The following is a 27,612-nucleotide window of genomic DNA, read 5'->3' as shown; positions in this document are numbered from 1 at the left end:
ACACTAGCACCCAGCTTACTAAGGTAGCTCCATACACTAGCACCCAGCTTACTAAGGTAGCTCCATACACTAGCGCCCAGCTTCCTAATGTAGCGCCGTACACTAGCGCCCAGCTTCCTCAGATGGTCACCTTGTACGACCCCGTCTCGGGTCTCCCTCAGGGGACAGTGATGATCGACCCCGTCACGGGTCTCCCTCATGGACAAGTGACGATGATGGACACGGTGCAAAGCCTTCCCCGCAGCAGCATAGGTGTCCCTCAGGGAACAATGACGATGACGACGACCACGGTGCAAAGCCCTCCCCGCAGCAAGAGGGGGCGCCCGCGGCGGGGCCAGCAGATCGTCGTGGATGCCGAGCTCCAGAGAGAGCTGCGTCTACAGAAAATCAAGGAATGTGCCAAGAGAAACAGACAGAGGAAAGAGGCCTATGTGGCCTCTCTGGAGAGCGGTGTCAAGGCGTTGATGGCGGACAACAAGCTGCTGTGCGAGAGGGTGCAATACTTGGAGATTTTCTGCCACATGCGCGGCATTTCTCCTCAGCAATGATTTACGATTCAATTCAATTCAGTGCAATGAATTATAGACTACTTCAGTTACATATTGTATATATATATTGTAAAGATTTTACATTCATATTGTTTTGTAATATTGTTTATTATTGCATAATGTTCTTTGCTTCTGGTCAATAAAATAACCCCAAAGAAAACAAATTATCTGCATTTTCACTTTTCAACCACAGCAGTTATCTCAAACCTATATGTCACTGTTCTGGGCGTGTAACAGGTGAGCGTTGACGTTGAGGGAAAATAACAGATCTACAAGCTCACAGAGCATTACCACACGGTTTGAGCTTGTAGATTCGCCATTTTCAATCAATGGGGGTAATTTTAGGGTCAAGGGTCAAGTAAATTGACTCCCATTGATTCTGACCCACACCATGCATTTGGGTCCCCATTCTGAATCAAAGGGGGTAAATTTACTATAATCATTTTTTTGTCTATAGGGATTATTTGTCGCCATTGTGGAACTCAAGTCTCCATGGCGTGACTTATCAATAGAAAAAAGTTCATTTTGGGGGTGAACTACGCCTTTAAGGCTTGCTCATCATGGACTCAGGCACAGGGTCAGCCATGGGTGCTCTCTTCAAGGTGGCAAACGGAATAGGAAACACCAGTGGAAGAAAAAGCACTCAGATTTCAGAAAAGCAGCAATACCAAAGTGTAACAATACATTACAAGTAAAAAAGTCCTGCATTAAAACTTAAGTCAAATATGTATTGCCAATTAGTTTTGCCAATTATTCCAATTATGTGGAATGTCCTACCGACTACCTTAAAAGAGTGTAAATTGCTACGCTCTTTTATATTAAAGGCTTCAATCAAATCAATCAAAACACCTCTTGGTGTAAAGTATTCACATCATCACTATAAGACATGGAACCCAGCTCACCAACGGGTTCTTCTCCACATGAGGCACCTTTGAGCTCCAACCCTCCCCAGGGCCAGCCATATTGTCAGTGGGTTGCTGGAGTCAGGGTTCAGCCTGGAGCTCCAGGGTCCATTTTTTCTCATGTTCAATGACAAGCACATAGAGTTTTAGTTCATTTCAGGATGGGTGTTTCACTGTCTCCATCTTGGCCAAAGGGTTAGACCAAAAGTAACACTGGCGCAGATCTAGTTCAGTGGTTCTCAACCTGCTGTGTCCCCAAATTATTTTGAGGGGGTCCCCAGATGATTAACTTAATGTGCATCATTGTTTTCTCTCTCAACAAACATAACGTTTAAGTACTTTGACGTTATAACCACAAGAGGGCAGCATTGCATTTATTTCCAATATCCTTGGCTAATAAGAGCCTCAGGTGATACAGGGCCCTCAGTGTTAGAAACATGATGACAGAATGTGCGCAAACACTGCGCACAGTTGATCCCCTCGAAACGTTAGTAGTGTTGTTCCATCCAAGATGGCTGCCCAGCGAAGGAGCCTAATGCAGAGCGTAAGAGAAACATAAACCATTCATTAATTTCCCTTCGCCGCATCATTATCGTATTTGATTATTGGTGGTGAATGTCTTCACTACACCCGTTGACCCGTTTCGTACACGAGCAACACCGCGGTACGGCTGTTGACCCGGTTTGTTTTGTAGAGTACGCTGATGCTACCCAAGCTAATGCTAACGTGGTTTAGTTTAATCAGCTGTCACTTTCTACAAGTGTCAGTGATCATCTGTCTCTTAAGCCTGTTTCAATGTAAATATAACTATGTAACCAAGATCAACACTGACTCTATGCAACCAACAGGGAAATTACATTATTGTGTTTTTTTTAGATAGACAGTGACATTAACTAACTGGATATCAAACCAGGAACTAATGTAGCTACTGGTGATCTTTAAGTTACCGTGTGATTTTGTAAACAAATGCATATATTGGTAACTGGCTAAATCTAATTATAGAAAGTGTTATAATCCAAAACATTACTACTACGGGCTTTTTGAATGACTAGATTGATGCAGTCTCTTACAATAGGAAACCACTTTGATCTTCAGTAAGACTTTTCACCAGCAGTGTTTGTATATGCTATAAATGGCTAAGCTACTTGTTTATTTACACTTCCCTGTATCTTGTGAGTAGCTTCAGTACTTTCAGAATGATGTAGATTTCTTTCACCATGTTCACCTTGCCAAACGCAAAGCTACATCACTACACTGTCAGGGGCACATAAACATTACATTAGTTTTAGTACAGTTAATTGACCATTACATAAAATAAATACAAAATTGAAAGACAAATGTTTTGTTTTTTTTAAAGAAGAAAAAAAAAGTTTGTTGCCTTTGCCACTTAATTGTTGTCAGTTTTAGAAAAAAATATTAAAATAGTTTCAGGATAATTTAATTTACTTAATTTTCCTTCACTGCATCATTATTATATTTGATTATTGGTGGTGAATGTCTTTACTATATCCGAGTCAACAGACACATATTGATTCTTAATGTGTCTGTGATTGGCAAATTATATATATCCCATGATTTTGTTACCCATTTTCCACCCCGTGCCAATTGCTAAGTGTAATCCTGGGCGCTACAGTCCCTCTGCCAACCTGGGGAGACAACAGACTGAGTTCATGCTTTCTTCTATGCATGAGGAGTCCAAGGAGTCTGCTTCTTTTCACCTGACAGGGGAGAGATTCCCTGGCTGTACGTAGCGTGTGGAAGGAACACGTTATTCCAACCAGTTCCTTTACCCTCCATCAGGCGCCCCGTGCCCCCTTATATTACACATCTTAATTGTGTACTCCCTGTGGGTTTAAACAGACCAAATCATAATTTGCAAATAGTCAAGTATGATTGTCAACACAGTGTCATAATGGCACTGTCGATGTACTGTTGTCAACCTGTTAATAGCCTGTAGTCTTGCCAGTCGCTAACAGTTGGACAAAAAGATGCATATACCAAACACAAATTTCAAAAGCAAAACTACTCCGCATCAAGGAGTTTATTAGGTAGGCCCTAAAAGTATGTCCTTGAGCGCAGGGGAATTATTTTGGGTTAAAACTGAATCCGGTTTGATAGTTCCGGTAAATTGTAGTCCTTTGAGTACTACAACATGACGTGAAGTGGTTTCCTCTCCCGACCGGATCAAACCTCGAAAAGTGAACTGATCCCAGGCTAACCTGTTAATAAAGTATTCTGTCAGTCAATCAACTGATAATCACACTTCACAAGTAAAACAGCAGCGCCTTAATCATATCGAACTATTCTTTCTTGCAAGAGAAACAAGCCTTGTTTGTGTTGTGGTTGCAGCATCAGAGCTGGACAGATGACCTCCCACTGTGTCAGATGTGTGGAGTCGGCACAGCACCCAACTGTGTGTACGCGTCAGATGGAAAAGGCAGCCAGAGCCACCCCAATGAAGATGGCCACTTCAGGTTTAGGTGAGATACTTCAGCCTAGGGATGTCAAAAATGGACCTTTATCAAAATCGATTATTCTATAGCAATATTCGAATATTATTCGAAAATCGATAATTAATTATTATTATTATTTTTTTATAAAAAAAAAAAAAAACGTTTTTTTTTTTTCTTCTGTTTTTCTTTTTTTTTTTTTTTTTCTTTTTACTGGATTTCAATGCACATTTACATAATGTACAACATGGCTCTTCAGGTAATTGGTAGCCTAACTACTACTCTTCATCTTTCTTTTTAGTGTGCCAGTGTACTGTTCACCTAATCTCTCAAGAACAGATTCTGTGATGCTTTACAATACAGAGGACGCTGTTTTCCCTTTTCTTTGATGATGGTCACCAAGTACCAAACAATCAAGCCTGAATCAATCACACCTGTGTCTGAGACAGGGGGGGAGGGGAGTGTGTAGCAGGCAGCCACTCTGCTGTGCTCCTTCACTCTACACAGTTTACAGTTGGTGCTGGTGTGAATAATAAATCAATGGCCATTTACTATTATCATTAATACTATTGTTAGCCTATATTCTATATTTTGGTTGAAACTAACTAACTAAGCCAAAAAATAGTATAAAAAAAAAAAAAAAAAAACTTTTTTTTCGATTTTCGATTATGAAATATTAAAATCGAATATTGATTAATCTAACGAATATTCGAAAATCGATTATTCGGTGACATCCCTACTTCAGCCTGTACCAACACCTACGGCAGGGTTCCCCAATTAGTTTTCCCCAAGGTCCGAATTATGTCCAGGGTACCAAGCCGAGGGCCACAACATTGCAGGGGACGACAGTGGCGTTTCCACTACTCCAGCGACAGTTCAGATATCGTCGTTGTCGGGTGAAAATCTTTTATGTCCCAAACAGTTCGTTTTGCATTTATCATTTTAAAAATTATTTTAACTAGTGAAAACAGCCGATCTACAAGCACACAACGCCTCGCACCGCGAGGCGTTGTGTGCTTGTAGATCTGCTGTTTTCACTACTTTTGTGCGACGGCCTTGTAGGATTTGCGAAGAACGTACACATTTGGAGATACGAGATTTCCACCCGACTACGACGATATATTAGTGTTGTTGCTGCGCTTATACCACCATTATTACTGGGGTTGGTGTGGGCCAGACAGTAGCCCCCCGCGGGCCGCCTATTGGGGAACCCTGACCTACGGCATGGACCATGTCACAGTGCTATTATGTTATGATACAGAAACACTGCAAAAGTTGTTTACACTACAGTAGCATTTGAATAAAAATAATAACAAAATAGTAAAATAATTGAGACCATGTGTAAAACAATTTAAGAAATGTCACAGGTTTCGTTGTCCAGCACCCATCTTTTGAGATGTGCTTAAAGATGATAAGATGATAAACAAAGAAAGTGAGTTCTGCTGTTTGGTTGATTTTTGACTCCTCCTGTAAGGATAATTATTGTTCCAATATATATATCATATGCAACAAAATTGTAAAAGTCATATGTAAAATACAATATGTAATAAAACATTACATAATATAATATAACATACACTCAGTGATGCTACTAGCCCTGCATCCTGCGTCCCTGATGCATACTTTTAAATAAAGGACGCATTAAACTAAGCATCACTGCATCCCCAGGATGCATACAACCCTATCCTTCCTACTATCAGTCATTTCACTGCACCAGCTGAGCTGCATGTGGTGGAGTCTCCACAGCTGTGCGTTCTGGCATTATTGATGAGATGATTGAGATTGTCTTGTAAATCCATGCTTCTGTCCTTTATTAACTACATACAAGTAGCTATTTGCCACTATTTGTTAAAATTAAAGTCCTTTTTGATGTTTCCACCGTTGATACATAATGCGTGTGTCGTCGTGGGACCCATACAATAATTTGTTACCATGGTGGCGACACTGTTTAGTATCAGTGATGTCAGCATGCAGACAGACGGTCAGACAGCGGACGGACATTCAGACATTCGGTAGATTAATAGTTATAGTGTGGTTGCCCGAATGGGAAACTTTATTCTGGATAAACTTCTCCGCTGCCATTGGAAATGAATGGAAAGTGATGTCACTGATTCTGATTGTAGTTCAATAGTTCAACAGGGGAGTGGTGCTAGTGAGGATTGGTTGAGCTTCACATGACGTCTCCGGCTATCTAGGCAATAAATAGGCCACCACACTTGCAATTTCCAATTGCATCTCTCTAATTATTATTAATATTATTACTTTCTAGAACTAGAAACATATTACTCTTGTTGAGTAACTTGCCCAATGCTGATATAGAATTTGCAGTACTGCTGAGTTGTTAGTATTTATTTTGTCCATGTTGTGTCCTCTCCACCAATCAGAGGCGAGGATGGCTGCTTCCTGTACGGGGTGTTTAATGGTTACGATGGCAGCAGAGTGGCCAACTTTGTTTCCCAGTGTCTGACGGCTGAGCTCCTACTGGGGCAGCTCAACTCCACTCACACAGACAACGATGTCCGCCGCATTCTTACACAGGTAGGTAGCTCTGTGTGTGTGTGTGTGTGTGTGTGTGTGCAAAGAATATGTATGCACATCTACACGAGTTGCAAGTTACCACTATGGTACTGTACAGTGTGGAATATAAACTGTCGTAATGTAGACAAGGTATTAGAACCAATCTCTTATTTGCTACCCACAAACGGAGCCAGGATTGCTATATAATGTACAAAAATCTATCTTGGTAACCTGTTTAGAATCATAATCGTGATACTGGCGTTGACATAGCACTGAAAGGATTTGTATGACATCTTTATTATACACATCGTACTCTTTGATATTCTCAGTTCGTTTAAGGTTGTGTGCCAATTAGAATTTGTCAAATTCATTGAGATTTTCGGGCCAGGGTTTTGAGACGTACGCACAAAAGGTCACATATACGACTATACGTTGCAACTGTTTCCTTTTTGCAGGCCTTTGACGTGGTGGAGAAGAGCTACTTTGAGACAATAGATGACGCTCTGGCTGAGAAAGCAGACCTGCTATCTAACTACCTCCTGCCACACAATGAGGTACACACACACACGCACGCGCGCGCGCACACGCACGCACGCACACGCAGACAAAGCTAGAGCCGACTGATGCCAGATTTTGTGGATCTTGTCATGATTTTGGAGAGCCCTAGACCACAGATTACATACTGTATGTTTTAAGTGCAAAATCTTACAAATTCTATTCGATAAACTTTTTCATTAAAGTTTCTATTTGAAAACATCATACTTGTTATAGGGGAAACAAATGAGTAAAAAATAAACACAAGTAAGCGTCAATGTTCAAAACCTTTAAAAAATAGAGCACTCTACCAGCTCACAACAACGTGTCATGACTCATGTTGCAAGTTTGTGGATAAGCAATTTTTCAAATGTATTGAAATGTTGTTTGCCCATGATCATCATGTTCAAAATAGGGACCCCAGGTCGAACGTGGTTAATAATCAGAACACATTGTCTGCATGTCAACAAAAAATAAAAGAATGGCTGATACACTGTATACGGGCCAAACCCATATATCGGTCGGGCTTTTGTAGACAAAGCATATTTGCACATTGACCTGATAAATGGGAACGGTCTGGGTTCTTTTCAATTTTGGTGCAAACTAATGCCCAGCCGTTGGACATGGGATTTCATTACGTGCTAATTGGGTCTCATCAGTTGTTTCATTAGATAAGCCAGCAGCTACATTCTCTCCTCTTGTCTGGAATCTCTTCTTGTCTGCTCTGTGCCGCGTCTCTCTCTCTCTCTCTCTCTCTCTCTCTCTCTCTCTCTCTCTCTCTCTCTTACATCCTTTCTTTCCTCTTCGTTGGCTTTTCTATCCCTGTCTTTTTCCACATACATACTTTTTTCTCTCTCACTCATTCCCTCCCTTTGTCTCACACACACACACACACACACTCTAAGTTTGTCCTTCAACCCACGTCGTAACCCTAAAGGCCCATTCCCACTGGGCCAGATAACAGATAAAAAAAATCTCTTTCTCCAGATATTTTTCCATTGAAGTGGATGATTTGATTGATTTGAAATTTTTATTGGAGGATTAAACACTTGAGATGCAGCATCTCGTCTTCCAGAGTGTCCTAAAAATATATATCTGTGACAGATATTTTTTTGTATCTGTATCTACCATCCACTTCAATGGAAAAATATCTGGAGAAAGAGATTTTTGTATCTGTTATGTGGCCCAGTGGGAATGGGCCTTAAAACATAAATAATCGTCATAATCGTTTCCATTTTGAAAAATACGAAAAATAGCAGAAATAGCTGATCTACAATCTTACGACGCGTCATGTAAGCTTGTAGATCTGCTATTTCCGCTATTCTCAAAGAAAATGTTAAGAATGAAATAATTAAATATGTAATCTGCCCTGTGCAGTTTGTGATTATGAAGCCTAAATGGCAAACAGAAATTAAGTTTGTATTCATATGTTCCGTCTCGCCTCGCCTCTCCTGCTGAACCTCCTTCCCCCTCTCCCCCATTTCCTTAAATATTTTCTTCATCCTGTTGTCTCTCCGTCTCTTGCAGAACGTGCCGTTCCACCAGCTTCCCCCTCAGAGTCAGAAGGTGCAGGAGCGTCTGAAGGACCTGGAGCAGGAGGTGTCTGGAGGGGCCACGGCCGTGGTGGCGCTCATCCTCAACCACAAGCTCTACGTTGCCAACGTGGGTACGGATGAAGCCAGAGGCACACACACACACACACACACACACACACACACACACACACACACACTCAAACACTCAAATACTCACATATTGTCACTGTCGGGCAGAAACCAAGATCTCCAAGTTTTAAATGTGTACATTTTTTAAAAGTAAAGCACTGCTTCATCACACAAGGCCGTCGCACAAAAGTAGTGAAAACAGCTGATCTACAAGCACACAACGCCTCGCGCCGCGAGGCGTTGTGTGCTTGTAGATTGGCTGTTTTAAAAATGATAAATACAAAACAAATGGTTTTGGACATGTTTTGTTAACATTTTTACATATATTTTTTTAAGATACAAAAGACAAAAACAAAACAATGACATGACAGAATACAAAACCACAAAAAGAAAAACAACAACAACAGCACTACCCCCATTCTGACATCAAGTGCCCCAAGTTAGTCTTTGATGTATTGAATAAAACGTCCCCAAATCTCCTGAAACATCTCTTGTTTGTCCTTCAAAATATTTTCCAGAGGTAAAAACAGATAGACAATTCTCTAAACCATTGAGAAATACTTGGTTTGCCCAGACTTTTCCAAGATAATGCGATTATTCTTTTAGCTTGTAGAAGGCAGATATCAATAAACTTAATTTCACTCATTTTCAGTTTGTGTGCATCTGCATCAAGCAGAAAGAATTTTTTTCCCCACATGGAAACGATTATGACAATTATGCAAAATCATTGCGATTAGACGATTATGTAATAATTGTGACAGGCCTATGACTTGTGTCCAATTCTATACAGATGTAGTCTTCTAAATACACGAGCGCACAAACTGAGACATTATACTTGCACAACACAAATCAGGTCTTTGTACTGTATGAAGAAACACACACGCACAAGCTGTTAGAGCTACACATATTTACACTCACAAAGCCTATTTATGATATGTGATCACTCCCTTTCTTATTTGATTTCACGCAGTGTTCGGACTCCAGACTGTTCCATTATCCCTAATAATAGAAATCTACTCTGCCTATTTTCGGCAGCTATGTAAGATAATTCTGAAACCCAGCTATTGAAAGGTTGATTGCGGTAGGTCAGTGTCAGCCATGGGAGCATGCCTCTTCGTACATGGTGGGTGTTTTACCATGAATGCAACAGTGAAATAAGCTTAAGCTCTTGGTTTGGTGACATTAATAAGGAGGCAAAAGTGAAGAGAGACAACATATGTGACATATTATGTGTCTTCTGAAGTCTTCCTGTGTTCTCTGTGACATAGCTTCTCAAAGTGGGGTCCAGGGACCCTCCGGGTTCCTTGAGGGGGTCCCAAATGGACCCTTAACATAACTATGATGTGGAACCAAATGTTACAGGTCCATTTCGTCGTCGTCGGTTGGAAACCTTGTATGTCCAAAACCGTTCGTTTTGTATTTATCATTTTAAAAACGATCTAAACTAGTAGAAATAGCCGAACTACAAGCACACAACTCCTTGCGGTACGAGGCGTTGCGTGCTTGTAGATCTGCTATTTTCACTTGTCTTGTATGATGAAGCAGGGCTTTACTTCACGAAAAACAAAAAACTTGGAGAAATTTAAAACTTGGAGATACGAGGTTTCTGCCCGACAGTGACGATTTGTTTCCATGTGTACACTCTCAGAGTTATCAGGTTCCTTAAAAATGTTAACATTTGGGACACACACGTTGGTTGCACACCTGACCACTGGCACGTACATAGAGCTCTAACGTTGCATTCTAACCAAGCAGTGGTTCGGGCTCAACCGACTTGGAGAAACCAGAGAGTATTTTCCCTTGCTGATATAGCCAGTCTGTCAGGCCTTCAGACAGATTGGGGAATGAAATTGGCTCTTTTTATCCAAAACATCTGTCCAGAAAGACACCCACTGTTATTTCAGCCTCCGAAGGGCTCCCTCACACGGCAGCTGTGGGGCAGTAGCTTGACAGCTTGTGTGTGTGTGTGTGTGTGTGTGTGTGTGTGTGTGTGTGTGTGTGTGTGTGTGTGTGTGTGTGTGTGTGTAACCCTGTTCCACCCTGACGCGTCTACCGTCCCTAAGGGACAGAAAATCTTAATTCCATAACGCGTCACTACAGTATACCACACGTACCCCAAACCATTTGGGGTCTTTAAGTCCAAAGAATTGAATTGAAGGGCAGACAAAGAGAAGAATAGATTGAAACATAGCCCCACACACACGCACGCACGCACGCACGCACACACACACACACACACACACACACACACACACACACACACACACACACACACACACACACACACACACACACACACACACACACCCCAACCCCAGGGGAGTTCCTTGCAGTTCGATGAAAACCAAAAAAAAAAAAAAAAAAAAACAGACGCCAGCTTGATTTCATCTATATTGCCTGACCACTGCGGCTGCATGCGACCAGTTGCGAGCGCAAAACAGCACTGTGGCTGGCTTGGTATGCTCGACAGACTAAAAGGAACTGAAGATTTTGCCTTGGCTTCAACGTCTCAAATGTAATGTTTCAAGGGTAAAGCTGTCGCTGCCTTTGTCTCTTGAGTTTGAGGCTAATTAAAGGAAATAACTTGGACCCCTCCCCTCTTTATTTCCCCCTCCCCCACCTCTTTGTCTCCTCAAGGACAGGCAGGGAGCAGAAAATGGGGATCATTAATTAGTAGAATAGGGCAGAGGGGGACATTAGCTCCGCCTACCCGCTGTGTGTGCGTGCGTGCGTGCGTGCGTGCGTGCGTGCGTGCGTGCGTGCGTGCGTGTGTGTGCGCGCGTGTGTGTGTGTGATGGGGTCAGACCTGACAGTACATGAATCCCAGGGAGGTTGCAGCGTGCATGGGGGGGCTGAGTAAAGCACTTCCAGCTGTGGCTTGACGTGAAATATATTTGACAGTTAAGGTCGCTTGACCCATAATTCGATATGTTGAGGGGGCGGCCAGTCAAGGGTACGCCGTGAACTTCTAATGGGCTCGGAGGAGGGCTTGTACTGCATGCATGTTCGTCTGCCATTAAAAAGTGACGCCGCCCGGACTCCACACAGTGTCCTCGTGGTCAGAGAGTCCATCCCGTAAATGGGAGAGGTCACAGGTGTGAACCCGACAGCGGTTAATTTGTTTCTAGCAGCACACGTCGGTCACGCGTCCCGGCAGTCTGAAGAGGCGAACATTGTGAAAATAGCAGATCTACATGCTCACAACGCCTCGCAAGCATGTAGATCTGCTATTTTCACAATATATCAGTGGAACCAAGTCACATTAAATGTAATGCCTACAATTCCGAGTGTTTGTCAGGATTGGGGTCCCCAGTTCATATGTTTATTTTGGGGGTCACGGCCTAAAAAGGTTTGAGAACCCTTGATTCTATGGTGTAGTGCTACTACATCTTCAATCATCAGATCTTCTGTGTGTGTGTGTGTGTGTGCATGTATGGTACCAGGCACCAACAGGGCTCTGCTGTGCAAGTCGAGCAGCGACGGACAGAACCAGGTGCTCCAGATCGGTCGTCCCCACTCCACCGACAACGAGGATGAGCTGCAGAGACTGGCTGCCCTGGGTAAGACAGACACACAGCGGCGTCACAAGGGGGGGACACGTGGGACTGAGTTACAAGGGCCCAAGGTGGAGGGGGCCTTAATTACTTAACTATTGAAAAATAGCAGATATACAAGCTCACAGCGCGGCACCGAGTGCCGCGCTGCGAGCTTGTAGATCTGCTATTTTTGAAAAGTCGTGAAAATGTGTGCAAATCTTTGAATATATGTATTTAAGCGATTATTTCTAAGTCAAATTCTGCTTCTGGGGGGTCCCCTGGAACTAAATATTTTGAGATGGGGTCTGTGGGCCAAATACATATAATTTTGGGGGGGTCCTTCACATGAAAAGTTTTGAGCACCACTGACATAGAAACATGGGTTTTTCAAAAAACCTTAGAAGGATTTGAAATATTCAAAGATTTTCACGATTTTTCAAAAATGACAGATCTACAAGCTCACAGCACGTCACTTGGTGCCGCGCTGTGATCTTGTAGATCTGCTATTTTTCAATAGTTAAAGCACAAAACAATGCGTTCCCAGTCTACATGGGTTAAACCCCCTCCCCCTATGAAGAACATTCATGGGGGGGGGGGGGGGGGCGCAGTGAATCCTTCTACCCAGGGCCCAGAATTTGGTGCGACACCCCTGGAGATGGACAGACCTTCAAAGAACCCACTGACAAAAGGCTATTCACTCAAAGACTAGAAGACAAGACAGCAGACAGGCACACAGAGACACAACTGTTCAGACTGGCCGGCTGGCAGGCATTGAGATGGCGTTCTCAGACAAGGCCAGCAGTGAGATAAAAGCAGACTAGACCGTCTCGTCTGCCCCTCTAGTGGGGTAGTGTAGTGTTTGGAATCGGAAACAGTCGAGTCATCATTACGTGATCTGCGGATCGATTAGCGGGCAGAACAACACGGATAATAAACATGACAGGGAATCTATTCTTACATCACATAATCATTAACCGCTTTAAGCGCGGCATCCGTATTTTTGGCCTCTTGTAATTGAACATTTTAAAAGAATTTAAAAAGATGTTTTGAAAATATCAGATCTATATTACCAGCGTGTCACAATGTGACTTTTTTTTATTTATTTATGGGCCATACGTGGTTAAATAAGGTAGAGGTTCTCAAAGTGGGCCCACTGATTCTAAACTGACCCTTACGTCTCTAACTCTGAGAGTGACCAAATGGATCCTCACAGGTGCATTTGGTTCCATTTGAACGGTCAGAGTTATGGGGGTCCTTGAAATTAAGAGGTTTGAGAACCACTGAAATAAGGGAAGAAAGAGTGACCTCTCCCTCCCTGCCTCCCCGTCTCCCCCTTAATGTTTAGTTAGACAATGGTTCCTGTAGGTGAGGCCGTTCTTGGAATGATTTAAGATGTAACAGTGAGACAACCCAGGAGTTCGGCAGACTGAAGGTGACCTTTCTCCCTCAGTCTTGAGCCTGATTTACTGTATACTTCGTCATATGGTGCTGGCACGGACCAAATATAGCCGATCTATAAGCTCACAACGTGCCATGATGTTGCACGTTGTGAACTTATGGAGCTAATGTTTTCGGTCTACGATGCTGTGGTACGACGTAACTTAAATTAGGCATTATATTATACCTCATACCTCTCTTCTCTCGCTCTTCCCATGTCTCTGGGTAAAGTATGAACTGTCCTCTCGCTCCATATGTTTCCCTCCACATCCCATCCTCTCCATCTCTCATCGCCTTATGTCGGACGTCACGCTTTCCTCCTGTCCTCTTTTCTGTATTAGTTTTTTTCATCAAGGCCACGTGACTCCGCTCCTACCCCTCCCATTCCACCACCCTGCACATCTCCTCACCACCATCTCTTCAGCCTAATTCAGACCACAGATTTCTGACCAGAACCCTTTTTCTTTGTTTCTCTTGATTGCCTCGCCAAAAAAAAGCAGTTCTACACACTCACAACATGAGCTATGAGTAGATCCGCTGTTTCCCTCACGAGACACCGACGTGCGATGGCACAGAAATTAAGCATTATAAATCTTTTGCAAAAGATCACCGCCATCTGAATCACCCTCTTCATCCCTCTCTCTGCTGTGAGAGGCAGTGGTTCTCAAGCACGACTACGGGGACCTCCAGGGTCACAATGCGTTATGAGCTTGTAGATTGCCTAGCCTCGCGTAGCCAGGCTTACTCATCTGCGAGGAGAAAAGCCTGGTTACGACCATAGGCTGATACGGCATAGAACGGTGCTACTTCCGCCGGGAGAATTTCACGAGAAGTTGTCTTTTTTTCCCCCGACCAATCACAGTGCGGTGTTGCTGAAAATCTATTCCCCGCAGAAACATTTTCTGTTCTCCCTCACGCCTTCATTTGTTCTGCTCAGAGTGCTCACACAGTCAAGCAGCAAACATGGATTCTACAATTTGTTACACGTTTCTACTACCGGTAATCGTTTTCGTTTCTACTAAATAGCGAGTTAACTTACGAGCTGGTCAACGGAGCTATGTTTTGTTTCACCGGGGAAGATAAACAGACTGCAATGCATGACGTAACTTCCGTTAACCGCAGCACTTCCGCCACTTCCGGTGTCTACACAGGTTCATGCCATTCAAAGCGCATATTGTGGCCAGGGTGTAGATTGCCTATTTAAAAAATATATATGTTACAGTCAGTTTGGGGTAAGAGCGCCCGTTTTGTCGTTCACCACCACGTTTGTGACACCTCTTTCGTTGTTTATCTACTAGCCTAGCTCGGCTGTGTTTAGCCATTAGCTTACTATGCCTAACCCTAACCCTAACCTTAACCTCTGTAAAACTATGCCTAACCCTAACCCCCGTGGGGTGAGGCGCTATCATTCCTGCCGACGCTACGTTGTCGTTGTCGTTGCTGTGGATCAAAGCGTCCGATTGTTTCCGCCCCGCGCCGCACGACGAGCGTTCCTGTTCTCAATTTCACTGAAACTAAAAAAAAAACAGTGACATATACACATACTGTATATATTTTTAAACATTTTAACAACACAAATCTTGTAATGGGGTTCCACTCCTCTCTCGTCTAACCTCGTATCTTTGCATTGCTGCCCGTCCGTCCAGGTGTGGATGCGGCTCGCGTGCGGCAGGCCGGTCAGATAGCAGGTCAGAGCAGCACCAGGAGGATCGGAGACTACAGGGTCAAGTTCAACTACACGGACATCGACCTGCTCAGGTGAGGAGAGGACAGAGTTGGCAGACACACATGCTCACACTCAAGCGCACACGCCTGCAGCATTCGCTCACACACACACACACACACACACACACACACACACACACACACACACACACAATGTGTAGTACCTTGTTTGTCTGTGTTAATGCCTGCAAAGTGGAACAACTTTCTCAGTCGCTTTCTCTCTCTCTTTCTTCTGGCCTGTCCGTATTATAGCGCTCTGTGTTTTTTGAGTGGGGTCCAACTCCTCTATTACCGTCGCTGAGTCCCTTGAAATTCTATTATCCGGCCACACCCCCTCCAGTCTCATTTCCTGTTCCTGTGTATAGCCCAAGACAAGCACACGAGGCCCAAATCTTGAACCATCGTGATCCTCAATAAAATGCACTTAATAGAATTTCCCCCCCAGCGCCTTGAAAGCAAAGCACAGGAAATTGGAGGTTGGAAATAGGCGGTGAGATGGTTTTCGATCCGTCAGATGAAATAAAGGTTTGTCATGTTTGGGTTGTTGGCACTTATCTTGTATTTCTCTCTCTCTCTCTCTCTCTCTCTCTCTCTCTCTCTCTCTCTCTCTCTCTCTCTCTCTCTCTCTCCCTCCCTCCCTCTTCTGGTCGGTCTAATCATGTCCTCTCTTTGTGTCACACTCCCATACTGTATCTGTCACTCATCTTCTCTCATGTCTCTTTATTTGGAGTTGTTGTTAATGTTGGGACAGATTTGTGACCAAACAGCTTTTCTTTTCTTTTTTAAGTGGAGGACCAGCATTAGATTGACCAAACCATTTTGGGAATAGTACAGCCTATTGAAAATTGTGAAAGTTGTGTTTAACTCATTGATTGCCCTTTTCAAGATGGTCGCCAAGTACCAGGATGCCACTTTCCTAAATTTCTAGTGCACGGATCAATTTTTAGTGCACGGATCGTGCATGCCCATGCCTAGATAATGCACCTTATGTGTAGCTTTCAAACAAAAAAAATCTGCTTGGAAATCCGTTCAGGCATTCATGAGATAGAAGCCTGACAAAGAAGTCAGACCAAACAAACATTTTGCCATTTTGAAAGATGTGTTTGTTATGGGGCTAAACATGCAATTTCGCGATTGCGATCATGCCTAATACATTTTAGGCATTTTTGGATTTATTTTTTTATAAAAATATTTTTTTTCAAAATGGCTGCCAACTCGGGAAACTCGGGCTGTGGCAGCCTGGGACTACTGTAATAACTCGGGAAACTCGGGCCTTGGCAATCAATGAGTTAATTGATATGAGTAAATATCTTTCATTCATATAATAACTAACCCATTTAGACCTGGAACCCCTATATATTCGTAACTACCGGTATACCTTTCAATCTGGGAACCTCTTTTTAGGTTGTTGCTTGCTTGGTAATCTTTGAATAAATAAGAAAAAAATGGTCAGGATTTCTTTTTTTTTTTTTCATTCATCCTGTGAACTCTCCATTATGTGGTGTTGGTTTTAACGTTGTATTTTACGTCAACACATGAACAACAACCATCCTTCAGTGTTCCTTAATTAGCCTAAAATGTTAAACCATGAACAGCTGCTCTCGCTGCTATTTTAGTACAAGAATGATCATCAGAAATGTAACAACATGCTTTATTCTACAAGCTTTTTTCTGTGAAGATATTTAGTTTAGTGGGGAAAAAGGAGACGATATAGAGCTCTGAGGGACTCCGGCCAACTAAGTATTTAGGTTTTAAGTGGTCAGGTTTTTTTTGTCTACATGCTTTTGAAAAAATGCCCGGAAATGGAACATAATTCTCTCAAAACAACTCCCACGAGTCCTTACTTAACACCTAACAACCTAACATCTAACAATACAGAACACACAAATGCACATGTCCTTGTATGACCAGGTGAAATGCTTGTTGGAGGAACACACATCATTTCCTATTTGCAAGATAATGCTCCATTAAAGCTATTAAGACCAGCAGCAATCACAGAGAAGATTTGCAACTTTAACAAACATCTTTATAGGCAGGCAGACTGCGTCAGGCAAAACAGCAGAGACAAGGTGGGGATGCGTGGGAAATGTTGGAAGTTATTTGAGTCAAGCAGTCATGGAGGAAAATTAGGAATTGCGTTTATTAAATTACAAACAGGCAGCAGGGAGGAATGCGACTGGCAAAAGTCACTTTTGGAGGGAGAACAAAAAGACATGGCTATTAGGAAACGTCTGGACCTCAAAAAGGTCTCCGCCGGCAATGTTCAGTTCATTAACAGGCTAGAAAGTCTGCGTTCGTTAGAAAACAGAAGTCTGCTTTTCTCAGAGCATGACAATGAAAACACCGACCGTTTCAGAGCTATCAGCTTATCTAAACTATGCTGTCGTTAACCAAATTAAAGCTGAATTTCCGTGACTTACTTTGACCACTTAAGCCCTGTATAAATGTATTCTAGTGTTTTAGGTAATATTTGGTCCTTGAATCAAGTATGATATTAATTTCACTGAATGTGTACTAAAACAAAATGCCCCGCAAACCGTATGCACTAAGTAGGTCGGAGTGGCTTATTGTCGGTATCAGCCGGTAACACGCGGGAGTCTGTCCCCGTTACAATGCGCTAGACCCCTGGGAGATGGACTGCTGAAGTGGAGCGCCACACCTACCATCAGCTCTCAGTACTTGCCGCACGACTTGCCAAGCCATGCTACTCATACGCTGAGTTGGCGGTGCCCGGAATCGAACCCATGACCTTGCGGTTCAAAGGCGAGAGCTCTACCGACTGAGCTACCATTTATTATTTAAGCAAAATTGAATGTGTACTAAAAGGACCATGCATTTTTGCATATTCAGTTCATTGTCAACAGGGGGTCCGGGACCCCTGGTCTTCAGAGTTACTACAGGGGGTCCTCCAAATCTTTTTGTGATAGAAGCTTTTTTCCCCTCCTTTTTTATATTAACCACTTGAACCCTAGCGTCCATATTCTGAGAACTTTAGACAAAAATAGCAGATTTACAAGCTCACAACGCCTCACGCTGCAAGGCGTTGCGAGCTTGTAGATCGGCTATTTTCGGCAAAGAGGTTTGGTGTCGAGGAGAAAAAGAACAGACTAAGTACAGAGTGAAAGGTCAAGTTTATTAAGTATTGACAGTTCAAGTGATAAAATATCTGAAAACACAAATTGACACGAATCCAAAGTACACTGATGATTCTTGTGCCGTCAAACGATGAAACTATTATGGTATCTATGGGTTGTGGTTGTGGGGGTCCCTGCTTCATCTCTCTCTCAACTAAGGGGTCCTTGGCCTGAAAACGTTGAAGACCCCTGGTCTAGAAGTCATAGATACTGTATACCTGATAGGGCTGTCACAATTATTACATAATCGTCTAATCGTGATTATTTTTCATAATCGTTTCCATGTTGAAAAATGTTCATATATTTTTAAGAAAGTCAAAAATAGTGGAAATAGCAGATCTACAAGCTCACAACGCGTCGCATCGCGACGCGTTGTGAGCTTGTAGATCGGCTATTTCCACTATCAATGTTCTTTTTTAAGTGTAAAGTTGTCAAATTTCATTTTATATTTAAGGTTATGTGTCATATCTGCCATGTGCAACTTCAAAGCCTACAAGCCAAACAGAAATGTAATTGTCAACGACAAAAACACAATTAAATTGTTAATCGCAATTATTTGAGAGAAAATTAATCTTCATGTAAAATGTCATAATCGTGACAGCCCTAATACCTGATATTACTGCAGAGAATATTCCATTGTCTGGACCTTCCCAAAAGAAACCACTCATTTCCATTCATTTTCAGTATGGTATGCAAATCAATTTGCAGAGACTTGAAAATAGACTTGAGATGGATCAAAAGCAACACAGTGAACTTTGCGTGGCCTTTGTTTTAATGAAATTCAGATATCCATGACTTAATCATGGTGACATGAATATTAGCTGTGGAAGCAGATTATTTTAACGTAGGCTTATCATCTGGAAGTTTTAGTTACAATATTAAACTTTGTATTACTTTAGAAAGGTTTCAGTAATGTAAAGTATGCATGGCTTGTAGTCAGTGGGCTAAAAATATCAATTAACATTCATTTTGGTTAAGACTTAAGGCATATATTGGATATCGGAAGTCCTTGAAGATTCTAAATCCACAATGGCCGCTGTTTCTTTTGCTAGATCACATATTTCCTATCATCCTCTGACTCCCACTGACCTAGCTGTGTGACACTGAAATCACCTTGTAATTCAGGGGTTCCCAAACTTTTTTGTCTCGGGGCACCCCATAAATATTTTTTTTTTATCCGAGGCACCCCTACATTATAATTTTCACTCCCAGCACCTTAGCATAGAATATCGTCGTTGTCGGGTGGAAACCTTGTATGTCCAAAACCTTTCGTTTTGTATTTATCATCTATAAAATGTATTAAACTAGTGAAAACAGCGATCAAGCACACAACGCCTCGCACCCGCGAGGCGTTGTGTGCTTGTAGATCGGCTGTTTTCACTAGTGCCGTCGGCACCCCAGGGTGCTCTGTCACCCACTTTGAAAACCCCTGTTGTAATTGATCTCCTATTTACTGGTATATCTGTTTTTTCTGTTATCATCTCCCCTCCAATCTTTCTGTCTTCATTTCCGACCCGGGCTCATACGTGGTCATCCTCCTATCCTGCCATTGGTCCACTGTCTGTCATGCACGTGGGGCATCATCAGCATGGCCAAAGGTAAACCAATCGTGGCAGAGCCAGAGATCCACGGCAGCCAATCACTGGAGGGTGTGACAGGCTTCCTGTTGCTGATGTCAGAAGGTCTCACCACCGCCCTGGAAGCCGCCCACGGCCCAGAACAAGCCAATCAGGTAAAGCTGCCTCACACAGTAATAGCAAGCCCCCAGAACCGAGGGCTAGATTTGAAGCAACCCCGATGGTGGCCAAAGTTGGAACTGCAGCCTAAACGCGCATTTTGGCCCCGCCCCCTCCACTCCAGACAATCCTTCCTCTGAGCGGAGAGCAGCGTGACGTCATTTTGGAACCAGAGCTGGTTCCAATTTCCCCCAGAATGCACCTGGATTAGCTACATGCTAGCACGTAGCCGTTGCTTCAAAACGCCACTGAGCACTTGCATTGAAATGATAGTGGGGGCGGGGCTCGTCCGCTCTCTATTTTATATATACTCTATGAGTAATAGGGATGGGACGATACGTGATATTATTGTTTATCGTGATAAAAACCACTCAGGATAATCGGATCGTGGACATTTAATTTATCGTGATATCGTCCTCCGTCATGCACTGGTGTCAATTCACCTTTTATTTGCCGAGCTGCATATCCGGTACCACTCTTTTTTTTCACTCTCTATCAGATGTCTTTGCCAAAAGAAATAGCCGATCTACAAGCTCCCGAGTTGGCCATTTTCCTGCTTCCGGTTTCGGCATGATTGCGATCGTGAAATCCATGTTTGACTGACTCCCAGAACAGCCCTATCTTTCAAACATGGCAGCCATGTTTGATGAAAACACTATAGTCTCTATCTTTTGAATGCCTGAACGGATTTCCAAGCTGATTTTTTTTGTTTGAAAGCTGTGAATGGCATGCACACGTGTTGTGCATGATCTGTGCATTAAGGTAAAATGGTGGCAATTGAAGACATTAGTCGATTTTAATCAACAAGTAGCCGGGGACCCACAAGCCCAAAAGCTCAAGGAATAGGGTAGGACCTGTGTAGTCACAGTGTAGTGGAGTCAATGGGACACTGATTATACAAATGGCCATAACTTTTTTTCGCGATGTTTCTGGCAGAGCAGGCCTCTCATTCTGTGGACCTTAAAGCTATACTGTGTAAGTTGCTCAACTAGTGGTCGTTTTTCGCCGCGGACCGGGCCTCACACCCCCGCGTCACCCCCGCGTCTGCCTCTACCTCGCCGAGATCTATCTTTAGAGGGGTCCCTGGTTCCTGTGCGTCCAGGCATTCCGGAGAAACGGAGTGTTTCACCCGAGTATAGATAGAGACACACAGGCGCCTACAAATATGGCCGCCCTATTGTGATAGCTAGCGACCCCACTTCAAGATGCGCTGTGATTGGCCGGCAGTGTATAACCCTCGCTGTGATTGGCCGGTAGTGTATGATGACGTAATTTTTGCGCGAAAACCGGACCCCGGTCAGGATCATAGAAAACATATAAAGAGAAGGCTTCAGAAGCTAAAAATAACGGAGTGGGTGTTCTAAAACTTTAGCGATTTAAGAGTTAGGACAATTTTAAGATTTGTTTTATAAAAAAAGTTACATGGTACAACTTTAATGACCAAACGAATGGATAAAACTGAAATAAAAAGTACGGCAGAAAATCACAGGTCATCTCACATCCTGTAGGGGTGGGTCCCTGACTAAAGGCAGCAAGTGTGTTAAATATGTCTTGTTTGGCCACACCTTTTCACACCCTCTGTCCCTCCTGTCCCTCCTCTCAGGAGCTGGTAGCCATGGTGGCAGCAGAGCTGGCCCAGCAGAGCAGCCTGGAGGCGGTGGCCCAGTCCGTGGTGGAGCGCGTCAAGCGGCTGCACCATGACGTGTACTCGTCTGGCCGCCAGAGGGCGCCCTACTGCTCCCGCCACGAGGACATGACCCTGCTCATCCGCACGCTCAACTACACGCTGGCCGACGGCGCGCTCACACCCACACAGGGTAGGACAGGGCGGTGGTCCTCAACCTGTTCAGACCGCGACCCCCAAAATAATCATGTTTTAACTGGGGACCCCCCAGCCCACCCTGACGAGCACTAAGAGTTGAGGCATATGATTACATTTTGTATAACACGGTTCTATTGTGAAAATAGCAGAGCATGTAGATCTGCTATTTTCACAATTTCTGCCTTTAATATTTGACAATATGGCCACTGTTTATAGTTTTATTTTAGAGGTATTAAAAGGGTCTTAAATGTCCTTAAATTGTTAAATTGTTTACTGTTGAGTGAGAAAACAATGTTTCTCATTAAGCTAATTAAATCTGGGCGTCTGTCAAGAAACCATATATCTCCATATTTCAACTTTTGGATTTTCTTTCGTAAATGAATACCCTACTTTGTTAGAGAGTGTCGTGGACAGGTTCCAAAGGTAGCCTACACACTTGCTGTTAAGCTTGCTGTTTTTGAACATTTTGAAATTTCCCACTGTAGGTTTTATTAATATTTAAGCAATGAAAATAATTAATTTGTTTGTGACTAAGGAATGCTAATGACTAACTAATAACCACATTGGACCCATTAGAGCACAGGCTATACCTGAAAAATGGTTTTGGAGGTTGTAATAAAAGTATTTGATGTTACTATAAGTAAGTTAAACAGATCAGGACTGCAATGCCAGGATTCCAACTTCATACTTTATTGTAGATATCATCACAGAAGAGAGAGACTTACGTCTCCCTCCATTGCTTCGCGCATCCGCCCCAAACACCCATGTCCCACACACATTTATACATAGCAAGGAGATGTACAGAAAGGTAACGACAGATGGTCACTCCTTACATGGTCTCTATTCTATAGTTACACACACACACACACACACACACACACACACACACACACACACACACAGTCGGCATATTTGAATTAGGATGTGTGTGAGTTGGCTGTTTGTAAGGCGTTTGTCAGGGAGGAACAGGTGATGATGTCAACCCTGCAGAGGGTTAAGTTGCATCTACTAATACATTTAATAAATCAACACCACAATGATTGTTATATGAATTTTGCCACCACAAGGTTTCCACCTGACAGCGACGACTTGAGAGTTCACTATCAAACTAAACTGAGCATTTTACTGTGTAGATTGGTGTCCGAGAGATGAATAAAAGTTCTCAAATGGGGGTTTGGTGAACTAATGGTTTAGACTGGGGGGTGGCGGCCTTGTAATGATAAGGTATTGAGGAACACTGCTCTATGTCGTGCAGGTGGTCGCATCTACCCGGTGTCCGTCCCCTACTCCAACAGCCAGAGCACCAGTAAGACCAGTGTCACCCTCTCTCTAGTCATGCCCTCCCAGGGGACCCTCACCAACGGAACCAACACCGCCTCCACCCTGGAGGAGGGAACCCCCACACCCGGGTAAGCTTGTTCTATTCACACCTCTGTTCTTCCAGGACATTATTTTATAGCAGTTGTGCCCTCGAGGGCTTATGGATAAGAACTATTTTGGCTTTATGGTCAGTGTCAGTACTGTAACAAAGGTGTACTGCATGTAAATTATGCTCTCAAACCTGGAATTATGTTATACTTTAGCTCTTGAAAAATAGCAGATGTACAAGCTCACTGCTAGCTTGTAGATCTGCTAAATGTGTGAACATATCATTTTCAAAGCAAACCTTTGTAACTCAAATCTTTGCTACTTGGGGTCCCTGGAACAAGATATTTTGAGATGGGGGGTCCGCAGCCAAATACCTAAAATTTTGGGGGTCCTTGAAATGAAAATGTTTGAGAACCACTGATTTAGAAGAAGGATTAGAAGACATTCATAGAATCGGGTCAATCAATATATTCAAAGACTTTCACAAATGTTGAAAGTCCTTACAGATCTATTATTTTTATATAGTTAAAGCAGTACTGTGTGGGATTATCACTGTCAATTAGAATACTAATTCCATATTTATTGAGAATTCTCAGCATGGTTGGATTGTCTATGTATGTGCTCTTCCACTGAGGAAGAGCTTTAAATGAACCTTTGGTTGTAATATAATACATTAACTATGGGAGCATGATCCAGTTTGCAGACTCTATTTTTCTGTTTTAACATGTTCTTCTGCACAGCACCTGTGATTTAATCATTTCGGTGTGCAGGGCTTTTTGTACAACATTTAAGCTAGCGGCCACATTGATCTGTTGTAAAGGGCAAAAGATTCGCCTGTCTCCACCAGATTTATATCCGTTTGGAGTCTTGACAAACAAAATCTCAGAGAGGCTCAACCTTTTGGAATTGGATATGTTTCAGAGTTGCTGTGTTCCGAATAGGCCACGCATGAACAGATTTAGAGGGACAGCAATACTCTGTCAAATTTATGTCCGTTGAGTGATGGACCGTTGATGTCGCAGCCCAACACAGAACCAAGAGTCCTGTGCAGCTAGAACATTTGACTCAAGCCAACCATCTGGTGTCCACCAATGTTTGTCCTGAATCAATGTTTGGTTTTGAAGCATGCGCATACTTCTTTGACCTAGGGCTGTCACAATTATTACATAATCATCTAATCGCGATTATGTCAAATAATATTTTTCATAATTGTCATAATCGTTTCCATGTTGAAATTGATATTTTTTTATGTAAAAAATAGTGGAAATAGCAGATCTACAAGCTCACAATGCGTCGCATCGCGACGCGTTGTGAGCTTGTAGATCGGCTATTTCCACTATCAATGTTCTTTTTTAAGTATAAAGTTGTCAAATATGTCAGTGATTTCTTTGTATATTTAGGTTATGTGTCATATCTACCATGTGCAACTTCAAAGCCTAAAAGCCATACATAAATGTCATTGTCAACGACAAAGACACAATTAAATCGTTAATCGCAATTATTTGAGTGACAAATAATCGCCATGTAAAATGTCATAATCGTGACAGCCCTACTTTGACCTCTTTTGTCTTTTCTATAATCCATTATTATGCTCCGTCTCAACATGAAATGCTTGCTTATATTGTTGTTCCTTCTATGAGCCGGTCATTTTGCTTTTAGTGCTAAGCGATGTGGACAAAATCAAATATCAACAATGTTTTTGATGAAATACCTCTGCATCTATATTGTCACGATGTATCTTTCACAAAATATTTACACAAGATTTGTAACCATCCAGAAAAGACCATATCAAGATATTATGATTTTCTAAACCCCAGACAATATTGATATGATATAATGGCATATTGCCCAGCCCTACTTCATACTCCACCCCTTCGAGGACAAAGTAAGAGCAAAATGGCCACGGTGTGAATGTGACATATTCAAGAATGTCTTGCACGTTTGCTCTCTGCATTCATCCCTGCCTCTGGTTTGGACCTTCCATGTTTTCCACACGGTGCCCCGCTGCTCACCCCTCCTTCCCTCTCCTCCTCCGCTCCTCAGCTCGCTGCGCGCCTCCGCCCGCCTCTCTCCCGTCGACGTCCTGCAGCCCATAATTGAATTGTCCCCCTCTCCCTCCCCGCTCCCCCCTCTCCCCTCATCCACCTCTCTCTGCTCTCTCTCCACCGCGCCTCGTCCGCCGCTCCCTCTCTCCACCTCCCTCGTGTGTTTCTCCACCCCCGACCTTGACCTGGAACCTCCTCTGACCCTCGCGTTCCCCCTCCCCGCTCTCGACCCTCTCTGCTCCTCCTCCTCCTCCATGGCCCCCACCCTACCCCTCCTCCCCTCCTCCTCCTCCACCCTCCTCCCCTGCAGCCAGAGTCCTACGGCCACCCTCCAGTCCACCAACACCCAGACGCAGAGCTCCAGCTCCAGCTCGGGCGACGGCAGCCTGTTCCGGCAGCGGGGCAGCCAGGCGGCTCAGCCGGACGAGACGGGCAGGGTGCCGCCCTACGTGGACTTCAGCCAGTTCTACAGGCTGTGGGGCACGGACCACAGCGACGGCCAGAGCACCCAGGGGGGCCTGGGGCCCCAGTGAGTGAAGAGGTGCCCGCTGGTGCTTGGTGTGACTGGGTGAGGTATGGGGTTGGGGGGGGGATGTCGAATGGAGCATGGCGAAAGGCTTGAAGTCTGAGACGTGCTTTGAGTTTCGAGGAGGAGTGACTGATGGACGCTGCTCTTAACCAGGGAACGAGAAAGGGAAAGGTGATCTTCAACATGCCAGGGAAGCAGAGGCCAGGACAGAGGCCTAAACTACGTCCTGGCTCTGTCGCGCGGACAGAAAAGAGCATTGGACGAGATTTCCATGGCAGCAAACTCCATTCATAACCCACCCAACTGGAAAAGGGCAAATGGCCATTATATGTTTAAGTTTCAGAATGATGGGTGGGTGGAGAGGGCAAGGACCAGAAAGGATTACAGGTCGAGTGACTGAAACGAGTTAATGGCAGCATCAGTCATTCAAACAGAACCATCACTCCTTGATGTGTTTTGCCCTCATTGTGCTCTCACAGCTGCTCACGTTAATGGCCAAGCACAATAAATGTACAGAGATGTAATCTTAGTGACTCCTGGCCTAAAAGTTCCCTCCCTATTATTTGATTATTATGCCAGGGTGAACTGTCATGTTGTCTGTGTGTCGGGGCTGGACAGATGCAAATATCCCAAAGACTGAAATAAATAAAATGAGAGAAGAACAAAGAACAAATCAATATTATCCCGGTTAATGTCATGCCAGTCCAAGACCGTTCAGGATTCCATCAAGGAACACGTTACGTTACAGAGTAAAAAAATAAATTATGAAGTGTTAATTAACTATCGAGGACCATGCAAATCGGATTATTATTTTTAATATAAATCTGGAACAAGTTGGGAATACCCATGAATAGCCCCCACCTAGTTATGCAATACCCATTGTACCCCATGCGATACCCTTTATCACTGTTATAAACGGGCACCGGCCTAAGTGGATACTTTCAAACAGTGATCTCCCGTTAGAAAATAATGAGGGGTTTGTGTCCAAAGTTATGGATATCCTTCTGAAAGGGTCAGAAAATGCCTGAAAATCGACATTCCTGGTGAATAACTGCATGTACCTCATGAGACCAGTCCATAGCCATAACATTACAGGGAGTTGTATTCAGTAGGGGCATTGTTCTAGATACATGCAGTACATTGCTCATTTAGAGGGATAAACATTTCCTCCTACCTACTTGTAACAGGTTGGTCTCTTTTCCTGAAGAGTAGATTCCATCAAATAAACCTTATTATATTTGTCCCCATAGAGAACTGAGAGGTGGAGTCAGGAATGCTAAGGGCAATGAGTGACTTGCAGTACTCTCTCTCTCTCTCTCTCTCTCTCTCTCTCTCTCTCTCTCTCTCTCTCTCTCTCTCTCTCTCTCTCTCTCTCTCTCTCTCTCTGGTACAATGAATAGGCACAAATGGAAGTTTCTAATATCTCCACTGTCATGGAAAATACAGCATGTGTCTATTCTGTATGTTTTATCATATATTATGTATGTTTTCTTGTTTTTTTAGTTATGTATGCTGGGAGATATAGTGCCTTGCTGAAGTAAACTATTATCTAACGTACGGTGTAGTGTCTTGTTTTGTTTTGGTTGGTGGTCTAATGCAGTGTTTCTCAACCACTGTGCCTGGGGACCTTTGGTGTGCCCCTGAGAAGGGTCAAGTGTGCCCCTT

At 43.3% G+C, this 27,612-nt stretch overlaps 1 protein-coding gene across 1 annotated transcript; it reads left to right on the top strand.

Moving 5' to 3' along the window:
* The first annotated feature begins 1,934 nt into the window (after window positions 1-1,934).
* tab1 (TGF-beta activated kinase 1/MAP3K7 binding protein 1) lies at window positions 1,935-27,612 on the top strand. The gene is made up of 11 exons (XM_080722099.1): window positions 1,935-1,994; window positions 3,800-3,930; window positions 6,285-6,438; window positions 6,873-6,971; window positions 8,479-8,617; window positions 12,059-12,175; window positions 15,235-15,346; window positions 20,035-20,179; window positions 21,787-22,000; window positions 23,261-23,414; window positions 25,729-27,612. The coding sequence occupies exons 1-11, from the start codon at window positions 1,962-1,964 to the stop codon at window positions 25,949-25,951; spliced, it is 1,521 nt and encodes a 506-aa protein (XP_080578225.1). The 5' UTR covers window positions 1,935-1,961; the 3' UTR covers window positions 25,952-27,612.

This window comes from Nannobrachium achirus, assembly GCF_963921795.1.
Source record: "Nannobrachium achirus genome assembly, chromosome: 3".
Lineage (NCBI taxonomy): Eukaryota > Metazoa > Chordata > Actinopteri > Myctophiformes > Myctophidae > Nannobrachium > Nannobrachium achirus.
The sequence above is the reverse complement of the archived record's forward strand: the minus strand, read 5'-3'. Positions and strand labels throughout refer to the sequence as shown.

Coding starts and splice junctions, on each gene's coding strand:
- tab1 (XM_080722099.1), top strand. CDS start 1,962: ATGGCTGCCCAGCGAAGGAGCCTAATGCAGAGC. Junction 12,176..15,234: donor GCAGAGACTGGCTGCCCTGG/GTAAGACAGACA, acceptor CCGTCCGTCCAG/GTGTGGATGCGGCTCGCGTG. Junction 15,347..20,034: donor ACGGACATCGACCTGCTCAG/GTGAGGAGAGGA, acceptor GGGCATCATCAG/CATGGCCAAAGGTAAACCAA.